Source organism: Gorilla gorilla, chromosome 7 (assembly GCF_029281585.2).
Source record: "Gorilla gorilla gorilla isolate KB3781 chromosome 7, NHGRI_mGorGor1-v2.1_pri, whole genome shotgun sequence".
NCBI lineage: Eukaryota > Metazoa > Chordata > Mammalia > Primates > Hominidae > Gorilla > Gorilla gorilla.
Window position 1 is genome coordinate 102,107,392 of NC_073231.2, and position 16,278 is coordinate 102,123,669.

The 16,278-nt window shown below is 40.3% G+C and overlaps 1 protein-coding gene across 1 annotated transcript in view; it reads left to right on the top strand.

Moving 5' to 3' along the window:
* Positions 1-16,278, top strand: part of PTDSS1 (phosphatidylserine synthase 1) — a 72,974-nt gene that overhangs the window by 2,458 nt on the left and 54,238 nt on the right. The window contains exon 2 of the mRNA XM_019032308.4: positions 9,398-9,489. Coding sequence (XP_018887853.1) covers positions 9,398-9,489 — 92 coding nt within the window. The remainder of the gene's footprint in view (positions 1-9,397; positions 9,490-16,278) is intronic.

Consider the following 16,278-nt stretch of genomic DNA (forward strand, 5'->3'; position numbering starts at 1 on the left):
CTTACCTCTGGGATTCATTTGACTCTTGGTTCTTGTTATGTAAGTGTTTATCCATTTGAAAGAATCTACCTAAAAGTATAAAGCTTAAGTAACAATTGCTTACTCTTAAATGATTGAGGGATCTTGCCACTATTACTATAAAATCTGCTAAAGCTGTGCAGCAGGTGAAGACCAGACCTTTCCACAGTACCTGACCAGACATATTTCTAGCTTTGGAGAGAAATGAGTCATGTCCCTAACTATGGTTACTTTCAAATACTTCATTATGTTGCCTGATTTTATCACTTAATAGCTGTGTGGCCACATAATTTTGCTAGGCCTCAGTTTTCTTATCTGTATGTAAAATGAAAATATCAATACATTAATCTGTCGGGATTATCTGTCATGAGGATTAAATTCATCTTTTTAGATAATCTGTTTAGCTCAGTGCATGGCAAGTATTAAGTGCTTAATAAACATTAGTGGTTATTACGATGGTGATTTCATTGAATGCTACTGTCTTCTAAGTTATATTTATTGAATGAGGATGGAGTATGCTCTGTAATTGAGAAGGATAAAAGCATTGGAAAAATGGACATTAGATAACGTACATACCTGTTTGATGTTAACTTCAGTTTAACTTCATCTTAGGTGTGGGCTTGAAATAATGAAATTAGTGAGGGAGTTTCTCTGGAAATTAGAAAAATAATTATGGTATTTTTGTTTTAAATAATGAGAAGCAAGAATGAGCCATTTGTTTCAGCCTTTCATTTTTAATATTATTCTAGGTCCTTTCAAAATAGGTTTCTCTTCCTCTTTTCTGATACAAAAAGTCACAATCTTCTGAAATTTCCTTTTACATCATATTCTGTCAAGGCAGTCGATAAATTGCAGCAGTGAAAGTATAAGAAATGAATATGAATTTTAACAGCTTGTCCAAAATAATAGAAGAACCATAATCTGAACTTCAGACTGTAGCCTCGTCCAAAAATGTTAACAATTTTATTTCTTCCACTAATTTCATAAAGAGACAGAAATCACATAATGAAGAACTAATTAATAACAAGTTTCACTTTATATAAAATCATAAGCACCATTAATAGAATTAGTACTTACTAAATCTTACTCATTTTTTGTAATGATTTGTGACTTAAGTGGGGCATTACAATGATAGCTCTATATTCCTCCATAAAGACGGAAAGTAACGACTTCTTAAATGAAAATTTATCCTATGTTCTTTTGTAATGATTAACTCCAGTGCCTTATATTTATTTTATAAGATTTTAGTTGGACAATTGTTCAGTGCAATTCTTTCAGTAAAACTTAAAAGATGTGTCTTAAAGTTTGTTTTGCAAAGACTAGTTGTCTAAGAGAACAAGGAGATAGGATTCTTTTGGGATGTCTTATAACCAGTATGTGAGAAACAGTACTTGGGTACTGTCACATGCTTCAGAGATCCAGCAAGAATTTAAAATTACAGAGGATTAGATACCTTGCACTGAAGTCTGAGACAAGTTTGGATTTGTCAAGTAGTTCTTTTGTTAGATGGCCCTTAGGTCAATTCCCTGTTAAACCATAGTATTTAAATCTCCTGTCTTTATCACCATCATTAAAAATAAAGTTAGATACTACCTAATCATTTTCCTATTTGAAAAAGCTCATTTCCAGCCTGGACAACATGGTGTAACCCTATCTCTACAAACAAACAAAACAAAACAAAACAAAACAAAACAAAACAAAACAAAAATTAGCTGGGCGTGGTGGCATGCACCTGGAGGCTGAAGTAAGAGGATCACCTGAGCCTAGGAGGCAGAGGTTGCAGTGAGCTGAAATCATGCCACCATACTCCAGCCTCCACCCTACTCACTCAACAGAATGAGACCCTGTCTCAAAAGAAAACCAAAAACTTATTTTCCCACATTTTAGAATAAGTAGGCTGGGTGCAATGGCTTACGCCTGTAATCCTAGCACTTTGGGAAGCCAAGGTGGGAGGATTGCTTGAGGCCAAGAGTCCAAGACCAACCTGGCTAACATAGCAAGACCCCATCTCTATTAAAAAATAAATAGTATTTTTATAAATAAATGCTTATGCATATGTCTTAGAAGTTTGTTAGCAAAGTAGGGCAAGGAAAACTTTTGTCTCAAGCTCAGAGTATAATAATTACCTATAAGATACCCTCATATTTACTCTGCATTCAGGGGTTGGTAAACTTGGAAATATTGAATGCCTTTAGTTTAAAAAACTCAAGCTTTAGATTTAGAAAACACCAGAATCTATTAATTCACATTCAAAGAAGCCCACCTCTCCTTAAGAGGCACCTGCCATTAAACAGTAGAATCAGCCTTTGTTAGCACTTGTCCAACAAAAATTGTTACTTACCTAGAAGACATTGCCTTTCTGCAGATTTGTGTACTTAAGTGATCATCAATTTGTCTATGCTTCATTTCTCCTCGATTTAGAACTAAGGAGACAGGCAAGGACAGGGAAATGGACAGACTGATTGATTGACTGATTGATTTGTTAATAATGGTTTTTACTTATTTTCCCTTATTGGCTTTGGAACTCCAGTTCACCATCATATCTTTGGGGCATACTTCTGGCCACCTGTATTGTATTGCTTATGGATACTTGCTAGCCTTCCCTGTTCTTTCCCTCTTGACCACATAAATTCCCATTAGAAAATGTCCCCTGATACTGCTGATTCAGTTGTCTTTATCCTGTTTCCTTTATATACATCATGTTCCTTCTCTCCCAGCAGCAAAAGCCCTGCATGCCCTTGTTGGCTGACACTAGCAATGTTAAATGCTCATCTATAGTGATTATGGGCTAGGATTAAACCAGCCCTGAAGGTGAACATTGTGTTAGGTTGCACCTGAGGTCCAGTTATCAATGATTGTTAATATTTCTTTTCCCCGGTTACCATTTGAATCAAATTTTTTATTGAACTTAATGTTTTACATTTTTTCTTATACTGATTTCCAGAGTTTTATGTCCATAATACGATTTCTAATTTGTTAAAGGGGGAAATGTGCCATATATTTCTCTGGGGTCTTCTGCAGTGAATGGCCACTTGGATGACTTAAATATTTATTTGGCTTAGATGATGCCTCAGCCCACAGAGATTATATACCTAGGAACTGCTGCCTTTCAGACTCCTCTTTAGTAAGCAACCTTAATTCAAGTTCATCTGTTCTGAATAAACTGTGTTTAGCATTTTAGATGTAGTTCTATTACCAGATGTAACACAATTTATCTTGTGACATAATTCCTATTGCCCCAGATTTCTGTAGAGAAGTTACAGTTTTTCAGTCTTAACTAATCCCAGAACCAGGACTAGTCCAGTCAGCCTGCACTGCTTCCTCAGCCCTGGCATCCCATTTAATTCAATTAATATAATTCAACAGTTCATAGTCCTCATTGCCTCTAGCCCAGGTTTCTCCCAACCTGGAGTTCACCATCTCATTTATCTTCAGCAGGTCTGATTGGGCCTTTATAGCTTTCGGGACTGTTCTCTTTCCATTCCCAAGCCTTTGCTCAGCAAACTCCCAACCCTTTGGGATAGCTGACTCTCAGGCCCTGGCTTCCCCTCCCTCCAGTGCTGCCCCTGTGATCTTTTTAGACAAAATCATGGTCCCATCTTTCCCTGTTTAAAATTCTCGTTTATCGAATAAATACTTTAAAACATATCACCTTTCTCCTGCTTTAGTTGATAACTTAGCTGTAATTCTTCACAAGGATTGTGACTTTCCATAAAACGAAATTAGTATGGTATGAAAGATAACACCAAAGCTGGTTGACATCAGTATTTCAGTAGATGCCTGTCACCTATAGGAAAGTACTAGCTGGACTCCAGCGTCCTTTGTAATGGAGTAAGTCTACTTTCCCACCTCTATCCCTCCCTCCATACACAGCACACCCAACACCCAACACCCAGCAGGCCCCGACAGCTCACATGTCCCATACCTAGGCAGGGCTGCCATCTCTCAGACTGGAAGGCACCTCCCGCCACCTCCTGCCCACACATGACACCACCCTTGGCATCCTTCACAATCCATTTGGATGGTTCCCCTCCAAGATACCTTTCTCAATTGTTCCAAGAAGCACAGAGGAAGAAATGTTTATATCCTTCCAAATACTTGTTATTATTGTATCTAACATGTCATAATATTAGTTTCTGTATCAGCTTCTTGAGGCCAGTTATCTGAATCATCCCAGGATAGACATCCAGTAAATGCTGAATGAATTGAATGCATGAAATCATTTATTCAATAAGAACTTAAAATTTATCACCATTCTTTTCCTTTAGTTGATGTCTCACCCATAATTCTTGACAAGGATCATAACTTTCTATAAAATAGATGAATGTGGTATTAAAGATAATACCTAAGCTACTTAACATTGGTCTACCATGTAACCTGGGATTAAACTTTTTATTGGGAGAGATGATCCTTAAACAGTGACTCATCTAAACATGAACCTATAGGTCTTTATTTAAGGACTCATATTAAAAGTAATGAGGGAGAAGATGGGAGGGGGAGAGGGACAATTAACCTAGAAGCCTTAGGAATCATAATAAAGGTTAGATATTCCTGGCTGCCTGACCCCAGGGAGAAAGACTTGTCTAAAAGATTGTAGGCAAGTGAATGGAGTTTGCTTTGGTTTCCTGAAGTTACCACCCCTCTGGTCAAATTCCTGTACTCAAATATTAAATTGAGACAGAATCGGAGTCAGAGTCCAGAAATTCTTTGGAGTGCAAACTTTTTTTTTTTTTTTAACTCAGGGCTTTCCTGATACTTCCTGCTGTTAAGACTTTGTCTCTTTGGGTAGTTCCCTATCCTAGCTGAAACAATGCTCTGCAGAAGAAGCCAAGGTGTTTGAAAACTTGATTGGGATTTTAGATATTTGCTGATGGTCTCAATAGCCCTCTGTAGCCAACACTCTGCAAGGGGAGAGGGAAGTTGCTGCCAGTGGACCCTGTGGGTCAGGCTGAGACTCCCCCCTCATGTTACCTGAGTCACTGGCCTACTCTGTCATATCATCTTGCTCATTCTTGCCACCTACTATGGCAGGTGGATGCCTGCTGTGTGTCAGGGCATTGTGCCAGGCACTAGAGCTACCTTGGGGAAATGAGGCGGGACTTGTGCCCTGGGGAGCTTTCTTATTTTAATGTGTACATTTGGTATTTTCACAATATGTGGTCAGTGCTATGCTGGAGCACCTCCTAAGTTTAGCAGAGAGCGAGGAAGACTTTGCCTCCCTAAGCTTGTCTGTTTGTGTCCTTATTGGAGAATGTATAATAGCAATCTTGACCTACAGCCAGCATTCCAGCCCTCATACCTACTTCCACTCTGCCTCTATTTGTGTGTGACTGTGGGCAAGATAAACCAAGAGCTTAATTTTCCTCATCCTTCAAACAAAGATAATATTGGCTCTGCCTTCCCCCACAGAACTGTGGAACTGTTAAATAAAACACCAGCTGTGAAAGTTCTTTGGAGTGTTCAGGGCACTGCAGACTGGGGCATTTTGTTGTTAGTAGCTGCAGTAGACCCAGGAACGAAGTCAAGGCGGTGTCACAGCATCACAATGGAAAGCTTTAAGTCTTCATATTTGTTGTTGCTGTGAACAAGCAACATGTCTTAGTTGAGCAAGTACCCTTAGGCCAGGAAGAGTCAAGATGAGGATTGGGCAGCCCAGACCACAAGTCATGATCTTTCCTGAGAAGCAGGAACCACACTGCAGCCTCACAAAGCCATAGGAGACAATTACAATCCCACCAAGGGGCCAATCACAGGTGAATACCCAGGCTTTTTTGAGGTTTGTCAGAGACAGTTCCTACATATGAAAAACATTTCCTTCAGGGCAAGGCTATACTAAGATAATGTCTCATTGTCCTTTTTTGTCTTGATCCACTCAAGAATAAAGGCCATGTCTCTTTATCTCAGACCTCAAAGAGTCCCTACCCAATGATAGGCATTAACTAGAAGAAGGAATGAGTGGACATAAATGAAGGGCATTCAAACGTTGTGAACTCATGATAGTAATGGACACTTTCTCTGTGCCAGGCACTGTTTTAAGTGCTTTACATGTTTTAAGTTATTTAATCCTCACACAACCCTATGAGGTAGAACTATTACCATCCTCTGTTTACTGAGGAGGAAACTGGGGCACTGAGAGGTTAAGTAATCTGCCCAAGGTCACACAGGCTGGTGGTCTGGCCCAGCCTGTACCAGTCACTGCACTGTATGGCCTCCTGTAGAGGAAATAGCTTGTACTTTGGGGCCAGACCCTATCAGTAAAATGCAGATTATGATCATTTCCTGCTTTAGAGTGTTACAAAGATTCAGAGAGCTAACATGCAAAGCCACTAGAATATAGTGGCTGTCCATGGATACTAGATCTTGTCCCTCATTTGGGGTCCACTCATGTGGACTCTGCAGCCAAGTTCTGTTTCATGATTAACTATGGAAACTTCAGCATGTGGTTAAATCTCTGGATTATTTGGGGTTCAGAGAGGAGGGACTCACACCAGACCTTATAGAGTGGCCCTGTGTGCTCAGGTTGCCCTGTGGCCAGAGGGGAGTTTGGCATCCTCACCTGTCAGGCATTCTGTTCTTTTTGTGCACCACCACCACAGACTGGTAAGGGGCTGTTCTAAATGAGGTGGGGACACCCTCTCTGCTCTCGAAACTCACAGTAGAGTGTGACATTGGGGCCTTTAGTCTGATAGGACTCACATGGCTTCGTAAACTCACTCTCCTATCCTCTAATCTTTGATTGCAGAAGTTTGATCTTCCCGTACTGCATATTTTCAGTTTATCCAAAGACCTCACTGTCTTTCATTAATACATTTTTTCCTAATTAGACAAATATAAAACTGCCAACTTTTCAGAACCACCTGCTATTTTATTCCATTTAATCAACATTTTCCCCCCTCTGAAACTAGGCCATCCATTTGATCCTCTTTTTCTAATAAAATTGCTCAAAATTTACAAAACTGCCATTTCATTGGTTTTACAACCTAATATATTACCCATTTAGTTATAAATTTAGTGCTGATGTACCTTTTCAAGCATTTTGATTGGTAGATAATTTTAAATAGAGGCTAATTTACTGATTTGCCATGGCCATTTATTTGTGGTTAATAACCCATTAATTAAAATTTTAGTTAATGTTTTTAAAGAGAATGATGTATTCACGTCGCTTGAAGTCCAAGATACATCAAAGGGTATGTGGTGAATACCTCTCTCCATACTTCTCCCCAGCCCCTCATTTTTCCTCTTTGGAGAAAACCAGTGTCACCATTTTTTTGGGTGGATTTCCAGTGACATCCTATGCAAGCATAAGCATAAATTATAAGCTACATACCCATACACATTCCCCACCTTGTTTTGCACAAATAGTTGCTTATTATACCTACTATTCTGCAATTTGCTTTATTTACTTAATGATATCTTTTAAATTATTATGAATCAGTTGATTCTTAAAAAGCGTCCTTGTTTTTTTAAATGGCTGCCCAGCTTTCCATTGCAAGACTGGACCATAATTTCTTTACTCGGTCTCTTTTTGGTGGACATTTAGATTGCTTCCAACTTTTTAAGAATACATGTAATGCCATAGTGAACAATCTGGGATATATGTCATTTTTGCATGAATGAGAGTTTATCTAAAGGATAAATACCCAAAAGTAAAATTGCTGAGTCACAGAGCATATGCATTTGTAGACTTAAAATAATGCCAAATTGCCCTCCATAAAGGTGATTTATTTATACTGCTACCAGCAATGTATGAGCATGCCTATTTTCCTGTTTCTTCATATCCTCCCCAGCTCAGTCATTAAAGTTTTACCTTTATCAATAAGGTAGATTTTAAAAACAGTTTCTATTTTAACTTACCGTGAGTGAGGCTGACCATCTTTTCACTTCTGAGAGCCTTAGATTTTTTACTCTGTGAACAAACCCTTCATATCCTTTGCCAGTTTTTCAATAAGGTAGACTTTTAAAACGGTCACTATTTTTAACTTACCATGAGTGAGGTTGACCATCTTTTCACTTCTGAGAGCCTTAGATTTTTTACTCTCTGAACAAACTCTTCATATGCTTTGCCCATTTTTCTATTTAGATTTTTTTACTTTGTGAACAAACTTCATATCTTTTGCCCATTTTTCTATTTGTTTTTCTGTGTTCATTTGTTGTTCTTCCTGTTAGTTGATTTTGGGGAAAATGCTTTGCATATTAAGGAAATTAGTCTTTTGTCTTGATATGAGTTATAAATTTTTTTCCCCCAAGTTTACCTCTTTTCCTTCGATTTTGTTACTGATTTCTTTGCCATGTGAATTTACCACTTCATGATTGTTGATTGTTTTGTTTTGTTTTGAGGTTCGTTTATTTTTTTTAATTCTCCAATTTCTTCCAGTATTTTTAAAATTTTTTGAATCTTTAATTTTAATTTTTTGAATCTTCCAGAATATATTTATTATGAAATATGAGTCACAGAATCAACCTTCTTTTCCCATGCAACAGTTGTTAATTTCAGCTTTGCTTTTAATTTGTAACCTACATATTGTGTGTCCTGTCAATGTCTTTTATACCAACCCTGTGCCTCTAACATAAGTCAGGCTGATTTAGGATGACAGATCATTTTTTCATGAGATAGCTTGGCTTGGGGGAACAATCATTGTCTTCAGTGTCTAGCAGACCTGGTTTTGAATGCCAACTTAGCAATGTCTTACCTACACAACCTCAGACAAGTTACTTAATCTTTCTGAACTTTTGCAACCTCATTTTGTAAAATGTGGTTGATAATACTTCCATTTTGCAAACTTGTGATCATTAGGGATAATGTTTATAAGCTGCCTGGTCAGTGCCTGGCACACAGTAGATAGATAAATGGGAGCTATTAATGTTGTCATCATCATTCCCGATGTCAATTATGTGATGTCAGTCTGAATGAGGACATTGTGTGCCCTCAGTGTGCAGCCATTCTTAAGTAAAAACTGGTGTTCCTGGAAATTGGATGTTGAGCCTCCCTACCTAAGCCAGAAGGCATCACAGGTACCCTAGTAAAGATCAGGCTGGCATTTTGAGGGCCACATTTATAACCTCTGGGCAGATATTCAGTTGTTAGGTGTCTATTAAAAGTGCACTTCACTGGAAGGTAAAGTGTGTCTGATTATGTAGTCTGGTTTTATAATCAGGTCTGTGAAATTAACAGTCAGTATTAGTTTGTTAGTGCCGTTTGGACACATAATGATCTAAGAATTATTGTATGATCTGTATAAATCTCTTATTTCAGAACCTATGTTCAGTCCTGTCATACATCTAGCAGTCCCCCAGTTTTTAGAACATGGAAGTCTTCCTTCCTCTAGGTTTTCTATTTGGATCTGAAAGTAAATGCTCAATGTTGTTTTTCTATTTTCAGGGATGACTCTGTTCCAGAAGACAACATCTGGAGAGGCATCCTCTCTGTTATTTTCTTCTTTCTTATCATCAGTGTGTTAGCTTTCCCCAATGGTAAGTAATGTCATGCATTACCACATTTCTCCTATACTGTGCCTTTCTGGTTTTTTTGAGATGTGAGTCGTCTAGAAGATGAAGTAAAGAAATAATCTGAGTTTTGTGTAGTGGTTAGGGGCACAGGCTCTGGAGGCAGACTGCCCATTCTGCCACTTCCTAGCCCCAGAGAAGCCTCCTAAGAGTGCTGAGAATACTTCAGTTTCCTTCTATAAAATGGAGACAGCAGACAGGTACAGTTGTGAGGGTTAACTAAATGGGTGCACGTTAAACACTATGAACATGACTGACAAATTATAAGCTCTCAATAAATGTGGTTCTTTTTGTTGCTGTTTTTGTTATTATCAGTTGAGTCATAAAATACTCCATTACTGCTGAGTTCTTCCTTTTTGCTAAGGACAGGGTCAATGCTGTAATGAGTATTACTTAAATAAGTTGTCCCAAGTGATCTTTTATCACCATAAACTTTGCTGATTATGCATTTAGGATATGAATTTTCATCAGCAGGAAAAAAAGACAATGATTTCTGTGAATTTTACCCCCATCATGATTATGGAGTGAGTGAGGCAAAGCTTTTGTTTAAAAAGCAAGTTTGGTGTTCTGCCATGCTCATAATTCATCCCTTTCCTCCAAATTCTTCCTTAAAAGTTGTTTTCTTTTTTCTTATTCCCTTTCAGTACCTTTCCACTAGAATATTCTCTACTTGTTCACCGTAGCCGTAGCCACTTCTAAACGCTCACTCTTGTCTTCTATTTTTTTTTTTTAACACCTGTGACATTTGGAAATTGTTCCAGTCGTTCTTAGGGGTTATTCTCCATGGGCCGGCCGTACTCGGGTTTTAAATATCATGCTTTAAGATGCATTTCTTTTGTAACCGCTCATGCTATTCAGCAGGCTATCATGTGTAATATAAGAAGCTCATTATGAATGTTATCAGATGCTACCTGGAAATGTTCCATGTCAAGGCCTTCAGGCTTCCTAAGATGGTGGCAGTGGAATTTTGTCCTATTTTTTGAGATACGAGTCATCTAGAAGATAGAGTAGAAAAAACAGCCAGGTGCGGGGGCTCGTGCCTGTAATCCCAGCACTTTGGGAAGCCGAGGTGGGCGGATCACCTGAGGTCAGGAGTTCGAGAACAGCCTGACCAACATGGAGAAACCCTGTCTCTACTAAAAATACAAAATTAGCCAGGCGTGGTGGTGCGTGCCTGTAATCCCAGCTACTCGCGAAGCTGAGGCAGGAGAATCGTTTGAACCTGGGAGGCGGAGGTTGCAGTGAGCCAAGATCACGCCATTGTACTCCAGCCTGGGAATAAGAGTGAAACTCCATCTCAAAATAATAATAATAATAATAATAATGATCCGAGTTTTCCATCGTAGTTAGGAGCATCACTCTGGAGGCAGACTCATACGTAGCACTGCGTTTACAAGAACGTAGTGGTTTTAGTATGTAGCAGACTAGCATAATAATCATGCTGATAAAACCATGACTCTGAATCTCTCAGAGAATGAATTGTTCTACATAGCCAAGTTATTTGGGAGCTGAGTTTAGCTCTCCAACCACTCAAGCTTTTAGGTGAAAAAGAATTTTTTAATGAAAATCTGCATACCTTATGCAGATACGTCAAATGTAGTTTGGCTTTTCCATAAGGATTGATGGTTCTGGTAATGCACAATTATCACGGTATGAAGACAAGTTGTGCATAATATGGGTAAGTCATGGAATAAAGGGGTGTTGACCCTGCTATTGAATTTTTAATTAAAAAAAAAATTTTTAGAGATGGAGTCTTGCTGTGTTACCCAGGCTGGAGTGCAATAGCTATTCACAAGTGTGGTTATAGGGCACTACATCCTCAAACTCCTGGGCTCAAGCAATCCTTCTGCCTCAGCCTCCTGAGCAGCTGGGACTGCAGGGATACACCACCACACCCAGCTAATTTTTTATATTTTTTGTAGATAGAGATGGGGTCTCACTATGTTGCCCAGACTGGTCTTAAACTCTTGGCATCAGGCAATCCTCCATCCTCAGCTGCCTGAGCAGCTGGGATTCCTGCTATCAAATTTACTGAAAAAAATCCCTGACGTCAAACAGCTTTTTGGCTATTTGCCAACTTTCCCTTCCCTCTCATTGAATTTTAGGTTAGAGGAGTGCTTGGGTCTTATGTAGACCCTCCTCTCCTTCAAGAGTGCCGTATTGTATATGGCATAAGTGGCCAGCCAAGGGTGGGTTCCCTGAGCTCTTTCTGTACAAAGGTGGCCTAAGAATACATCTCAAAGCAAGGAAATGGCAAACTCTATCTCAGGTTACATACCAACACAAGGCTGACCACCACCAAAGCAGACATTTGGAGCCTCTAAAACATGACTAGGTGACTATTCAGATGGTAGTGACAGTTTATTCCCCATTCCCCTCAGCCATTCTACCTTCTGTATCCCGTGATCTGCTGCCTTCTTCTTTGTCATCACTCAATGCCATGACCATTATTGGTCTGTGCCCTCTATTCCTACTTTTCTCTTATTTCTCTTATGTCCTCTGTCCTTTTTGTTCCCTTATCAGTCAATCAGAGCATGATATGTGCATATGTCCTCAGGAAACTGATCAGTGCACAGGTATCAGGTCTGTTCTTTAAGTCTTCAGCTTTCCTTGACCTGTGTTATTTGTTGCTTAGTTCTCAAGGGTTACTTTTTCATGGCTTTGAAAGTTTCTTTTTGGCTCCTTATGAAAAATTTGCTGTTTCTGAGCCCAGAGCTGTTTTAGAAATGTGAGGATTCTGAAAGATTAGTCTCTCAATAGCTGTGATTTGTACCGCTGTCCCTTCTCTAAGTCTTTAGTGGGAGCTGAGTATTGGGGCTTCATTAGCAGATGTTTTTCTTGAGGTACCAAAGGCACTGAAGGTTAGGGGATTAAATCTATTTGATGTAACACTTTGTGTGATTTTTTCTGGCTTTGCCTCTGTTCCCCAATGAAGTCCTCTAATCTTCAAAGTTGACTTCAGCTGCTCAATCTCTCATTGTGGGACTGTGCTTTTGTTTTGATTCTGGAAAGATAAAACTGAAGCTCGGTTTCCTTATCCTGGCTGCATGGACTTTGTGATACACACAAAGGGAGGAGGAGCCACAGAGCTCATCTAGTTCAGCCAGCTCGGTTTACCAGTGAGAAGGCTGAAACGTGCCACCATGTCCCCCAGCCTTTGATGTCAGCCTGTTGGCAGGGCCACAGCTGTGCATTTCCCTTCCGCGGTGCTGCTCTGGTCATATCTCATATTAGGTCCATTGCAAGGTGCTTTATCTCTGGCTTTCTTCATAATATGTTTTCTGTCTCCTGCTGTTTCTCTTTTTTTTCTGTCAGTCTCTGGCTTGTCTTTTCCCCCATGGTGGGATCTTAGTTGGCCTGGACCTAGCGTGCTTTGCATCCCACAAAGGAGGTGGGTGGTGGCTGAGTTGATGCTCCTCCGTTGCTCATGTGTTGTCTGTGACTGGCAGGAGCTGACACATTGATCTGAGCCTTCCTACTGTCTCCTGTTTCCACTCTATTTCTGCCCTACCATCCTTTCTTCTCCTCCCGGGCACATACACGCACGCACACACACACACACACACACACACACACACACACACACACCATTCACCAAAAGGCAGACCATGCCAAAAATAAGGTTTCAGATAGGTATAGAAGGTATAAACAAGGAGGATGGCAGTTCAGTGTCCTGTGCAGGAGGGATTGGGACATTAGTCAGCAAAGGGAGGACTTGGATTCTCTTGAAGCCATGTGTATATAGCAAACATACTGTGTTTACGTCGTTTGTTTTCTAAAGATCTGTTTATTCATACCTTACCTAAGAGTAGTAAAACTAACTTTTCCACATGAAAGAATGTTATTGAATATTTTCAAATTAGGGATGGCTTTGGAAGGTGCTAGTGGAGATGGTGGGGAGTTGGGAGGGCCCTGGGCAGGGTGCCCCTGAGGTGCGTGGCTTCCCCTATTAGAGCCCTCTCTCAGGCCACAGGCCTCCCCAGGAGCCCATGCTGAACGGCTGTCTCTGTGAGTGGAGTGTACATGCCCCTTCACACTCAGTCTTGTCCCCTTATTTTCCATTCTCCCCACCCTTGGCACATATTCTCAAATCAAGTAATGAAAATGAATAGGAAAAATGGAGCCCAAACTTGCCCTCTCCTTCACAGACAGTTTTGGGGAAGTGCCTGCAGTGGATAGCATGTCCGGAACAATTTTTTGGCAACTTGAAATGCATTTATCCTTGACCTGGTAAATGCTGCCCTGCACGGCTGTGTATAGGCCAAAAGTGGATTGTGTCCATTTGTCTCATCACGTATGCGTGAGTTCATGTATGTTATCTATGTGGTAGACTTGGTCAACTTCTACAGGAAGGGAGCCTTGTGATTCTTTTTGTAGAGTCTAAATAACAAAAAAGACCTTTGACTTTCTCCATAGGATTTTATAATAGTCAGGATGCTTTTGGCTGCAAGTGATAGAAAACGCATTTCAAAATGGCTTAAACACTAAGGAAATTCGTTATTTTCTTATGTAACAAGACGTTCTGAGATAGGGTGGTTGGCAGACTGGCTTATTCAGCGGCTCAGTGACCTGTGAAGACCCAGCTTCTTTACCCCTTTCTGTTCTGCCATCTTCTAGGCTGCAGTCTGCCCTGCTGGCCTTGAGACAGCTCCTGCAGTGCCAGCCATGTAGTGGCAGGCAATGGCCAGCAGATGAAGAGATCATCTCTTCTAGTGTGTCTTTACTTGAGTAGAGACCCCTTTTCTAGCAATCCTCCAGCACACTTACATGTCTTTGACTAGGATTGGGCCACATGTCTCTTCTCAACCAGTTCCAAGGACAGAAATTTATAGTGTTTAGAGGAGTAGGTGTTCAACAGATATTTGTTGGCTAGAAGAATGACAGGGGACTAGGATTACCTCCGCTGGTTTAGAATCCACCCCTGAGCTATATGGCAGAGGAGTGGACACTCAAACAAAATTTTGTGTGACAATCAACAGGGTGAGTGGCAGGATTAGGTCCCAGAGTTCTTTCATTCAGTCCCATAAGCAGATGTGGAGGGAGAGGGCTGGCAGTGAGAGCAGGGGAAGGAGAGGGTCTGATGTCTGCTTTTACACTTCTCTCCTGCCCTCTTCGCCTCTTCAGTTCTCTTCATTCTCTTTTGGCTTCCTTACAAAAATGTTTTAATTGCTACCTTCATCCCATTATAGCAACTGACACTCAAGTGTATGTGTAATTTTAACTATACCACCCTATCACTGGAGTGAAATTTAGAAACCTATTTGAGTCTCCAGTTGGCTGGAGATTTCTTTCAACGGGCGACCTTCTGGTGTACATTTCCTGCTTCTGAGAACTCCCTTTAACTGTTGTTCATCCCCTTTCCACCTTACCACGCCCCCAAAACCAGCCCAGCCTTATCTGTACTTCAAGTGCCTGGCCCATATTAACTTCTCATGAATATATGCTGAATTAAATAATAAATCCACCTGGAAAAAAGTTCACAGAACAAGACCTCTTTTTTCCCTTTTGTTGTCTGCAAGAGAAACACCATTCAGCCCTTTTTTTTTTTTTTTTTTTTTTTGAGACAGAGTCTCACTCTGTTGCCCAGGCTGGAGTGCAATGGCACAATCTTGGCTCACTGCACCCTCCACCTCCCGGGCTCAAGCGATTCTTGTGCCTCAGCCTGCTGAGTAGCTGGGATTACAGGTGCATGCCACCATGCCCAGCTAATTTTTTTTTTTTTTGTATTTTTAGTAGAGACAGGATTTCACTATGTTGGCCAGGCTGGTCTGGAACTCCTGACCTCAGGTGATCCACCTGCCTCGGCCTCCCAAAGTGTTGGGATTACAGGCATGAGCCAGCACACCTGGCTGCACTCAGCACTTTTTTACGGTCTTTGAGGAGAGTGAAAAACTAGTATTTCTTATTTTTCCTGAGTTTATCATTGTTTCTTCTTCTGTGTCATTTGACTTCTCTTTGCTAAGATAATGATAATCATGTCTCCTTGATGTTTAGAAGTGGTCCAAAAAGTCACCATCTTCTAAATTAAAAAAAAAAAAAAAGTTCCTTTCTCCTTCCATCCTGTGTCCCCTGCTTCACTACATTTTGTAAAAAAAAAAATTTTCCAGCCCAGCGTAGTGGCTCATGCCTGTAATCCCAGCACTTTGGGAGGCCAAGGCAGGTGGATCACTTGAGGTCAGGAGTTCAAGACCAGCTTGGCTAACATGGTGAAACCTTGTCTCTACTGAAAATACAAAAATTAGCCAGGTGGGGTGGCGCATGCCTGTAATCCCAGCTACTCAGGAGGCTGAGGCAGGAGAATTGCATGAACCTGGGAGGCGGAGGGTGTAGTGAGCCAAGATTGCGCCACTGCACTACAGCTTAGGCAACAGAGCAATACTCCATCTCAAATAAATAAATAAATAAATAAATTTTCTTTTCCTTAGGTTTGAACGTTACCTAGAGATCATTTTTTTCACCGTCTCAAATTTTCCTAGAAGAACTCTAACTAATAATAATCAAAAAGAGAAGCTGACTAAGAGGGTCTGCCAGGGGGCCTCTGGCCTGAGGATACAAATGTTAGCTGTTGGACAGGCAATGTCTGATTTTTATTAAAATAATTATATTTCCCTAAGGTGAAGTCCTGTGAACTTAATTTTTTCTAGGTATAACAGTTTCTGGTGAGTCAGGCAATGATCTTATTTTCTAATTTCTGACGTAGATTTTAAAATGCTAGCTCTTCTCATGAAGACATTTGGTTTCTAGTTCTTTTGAAAT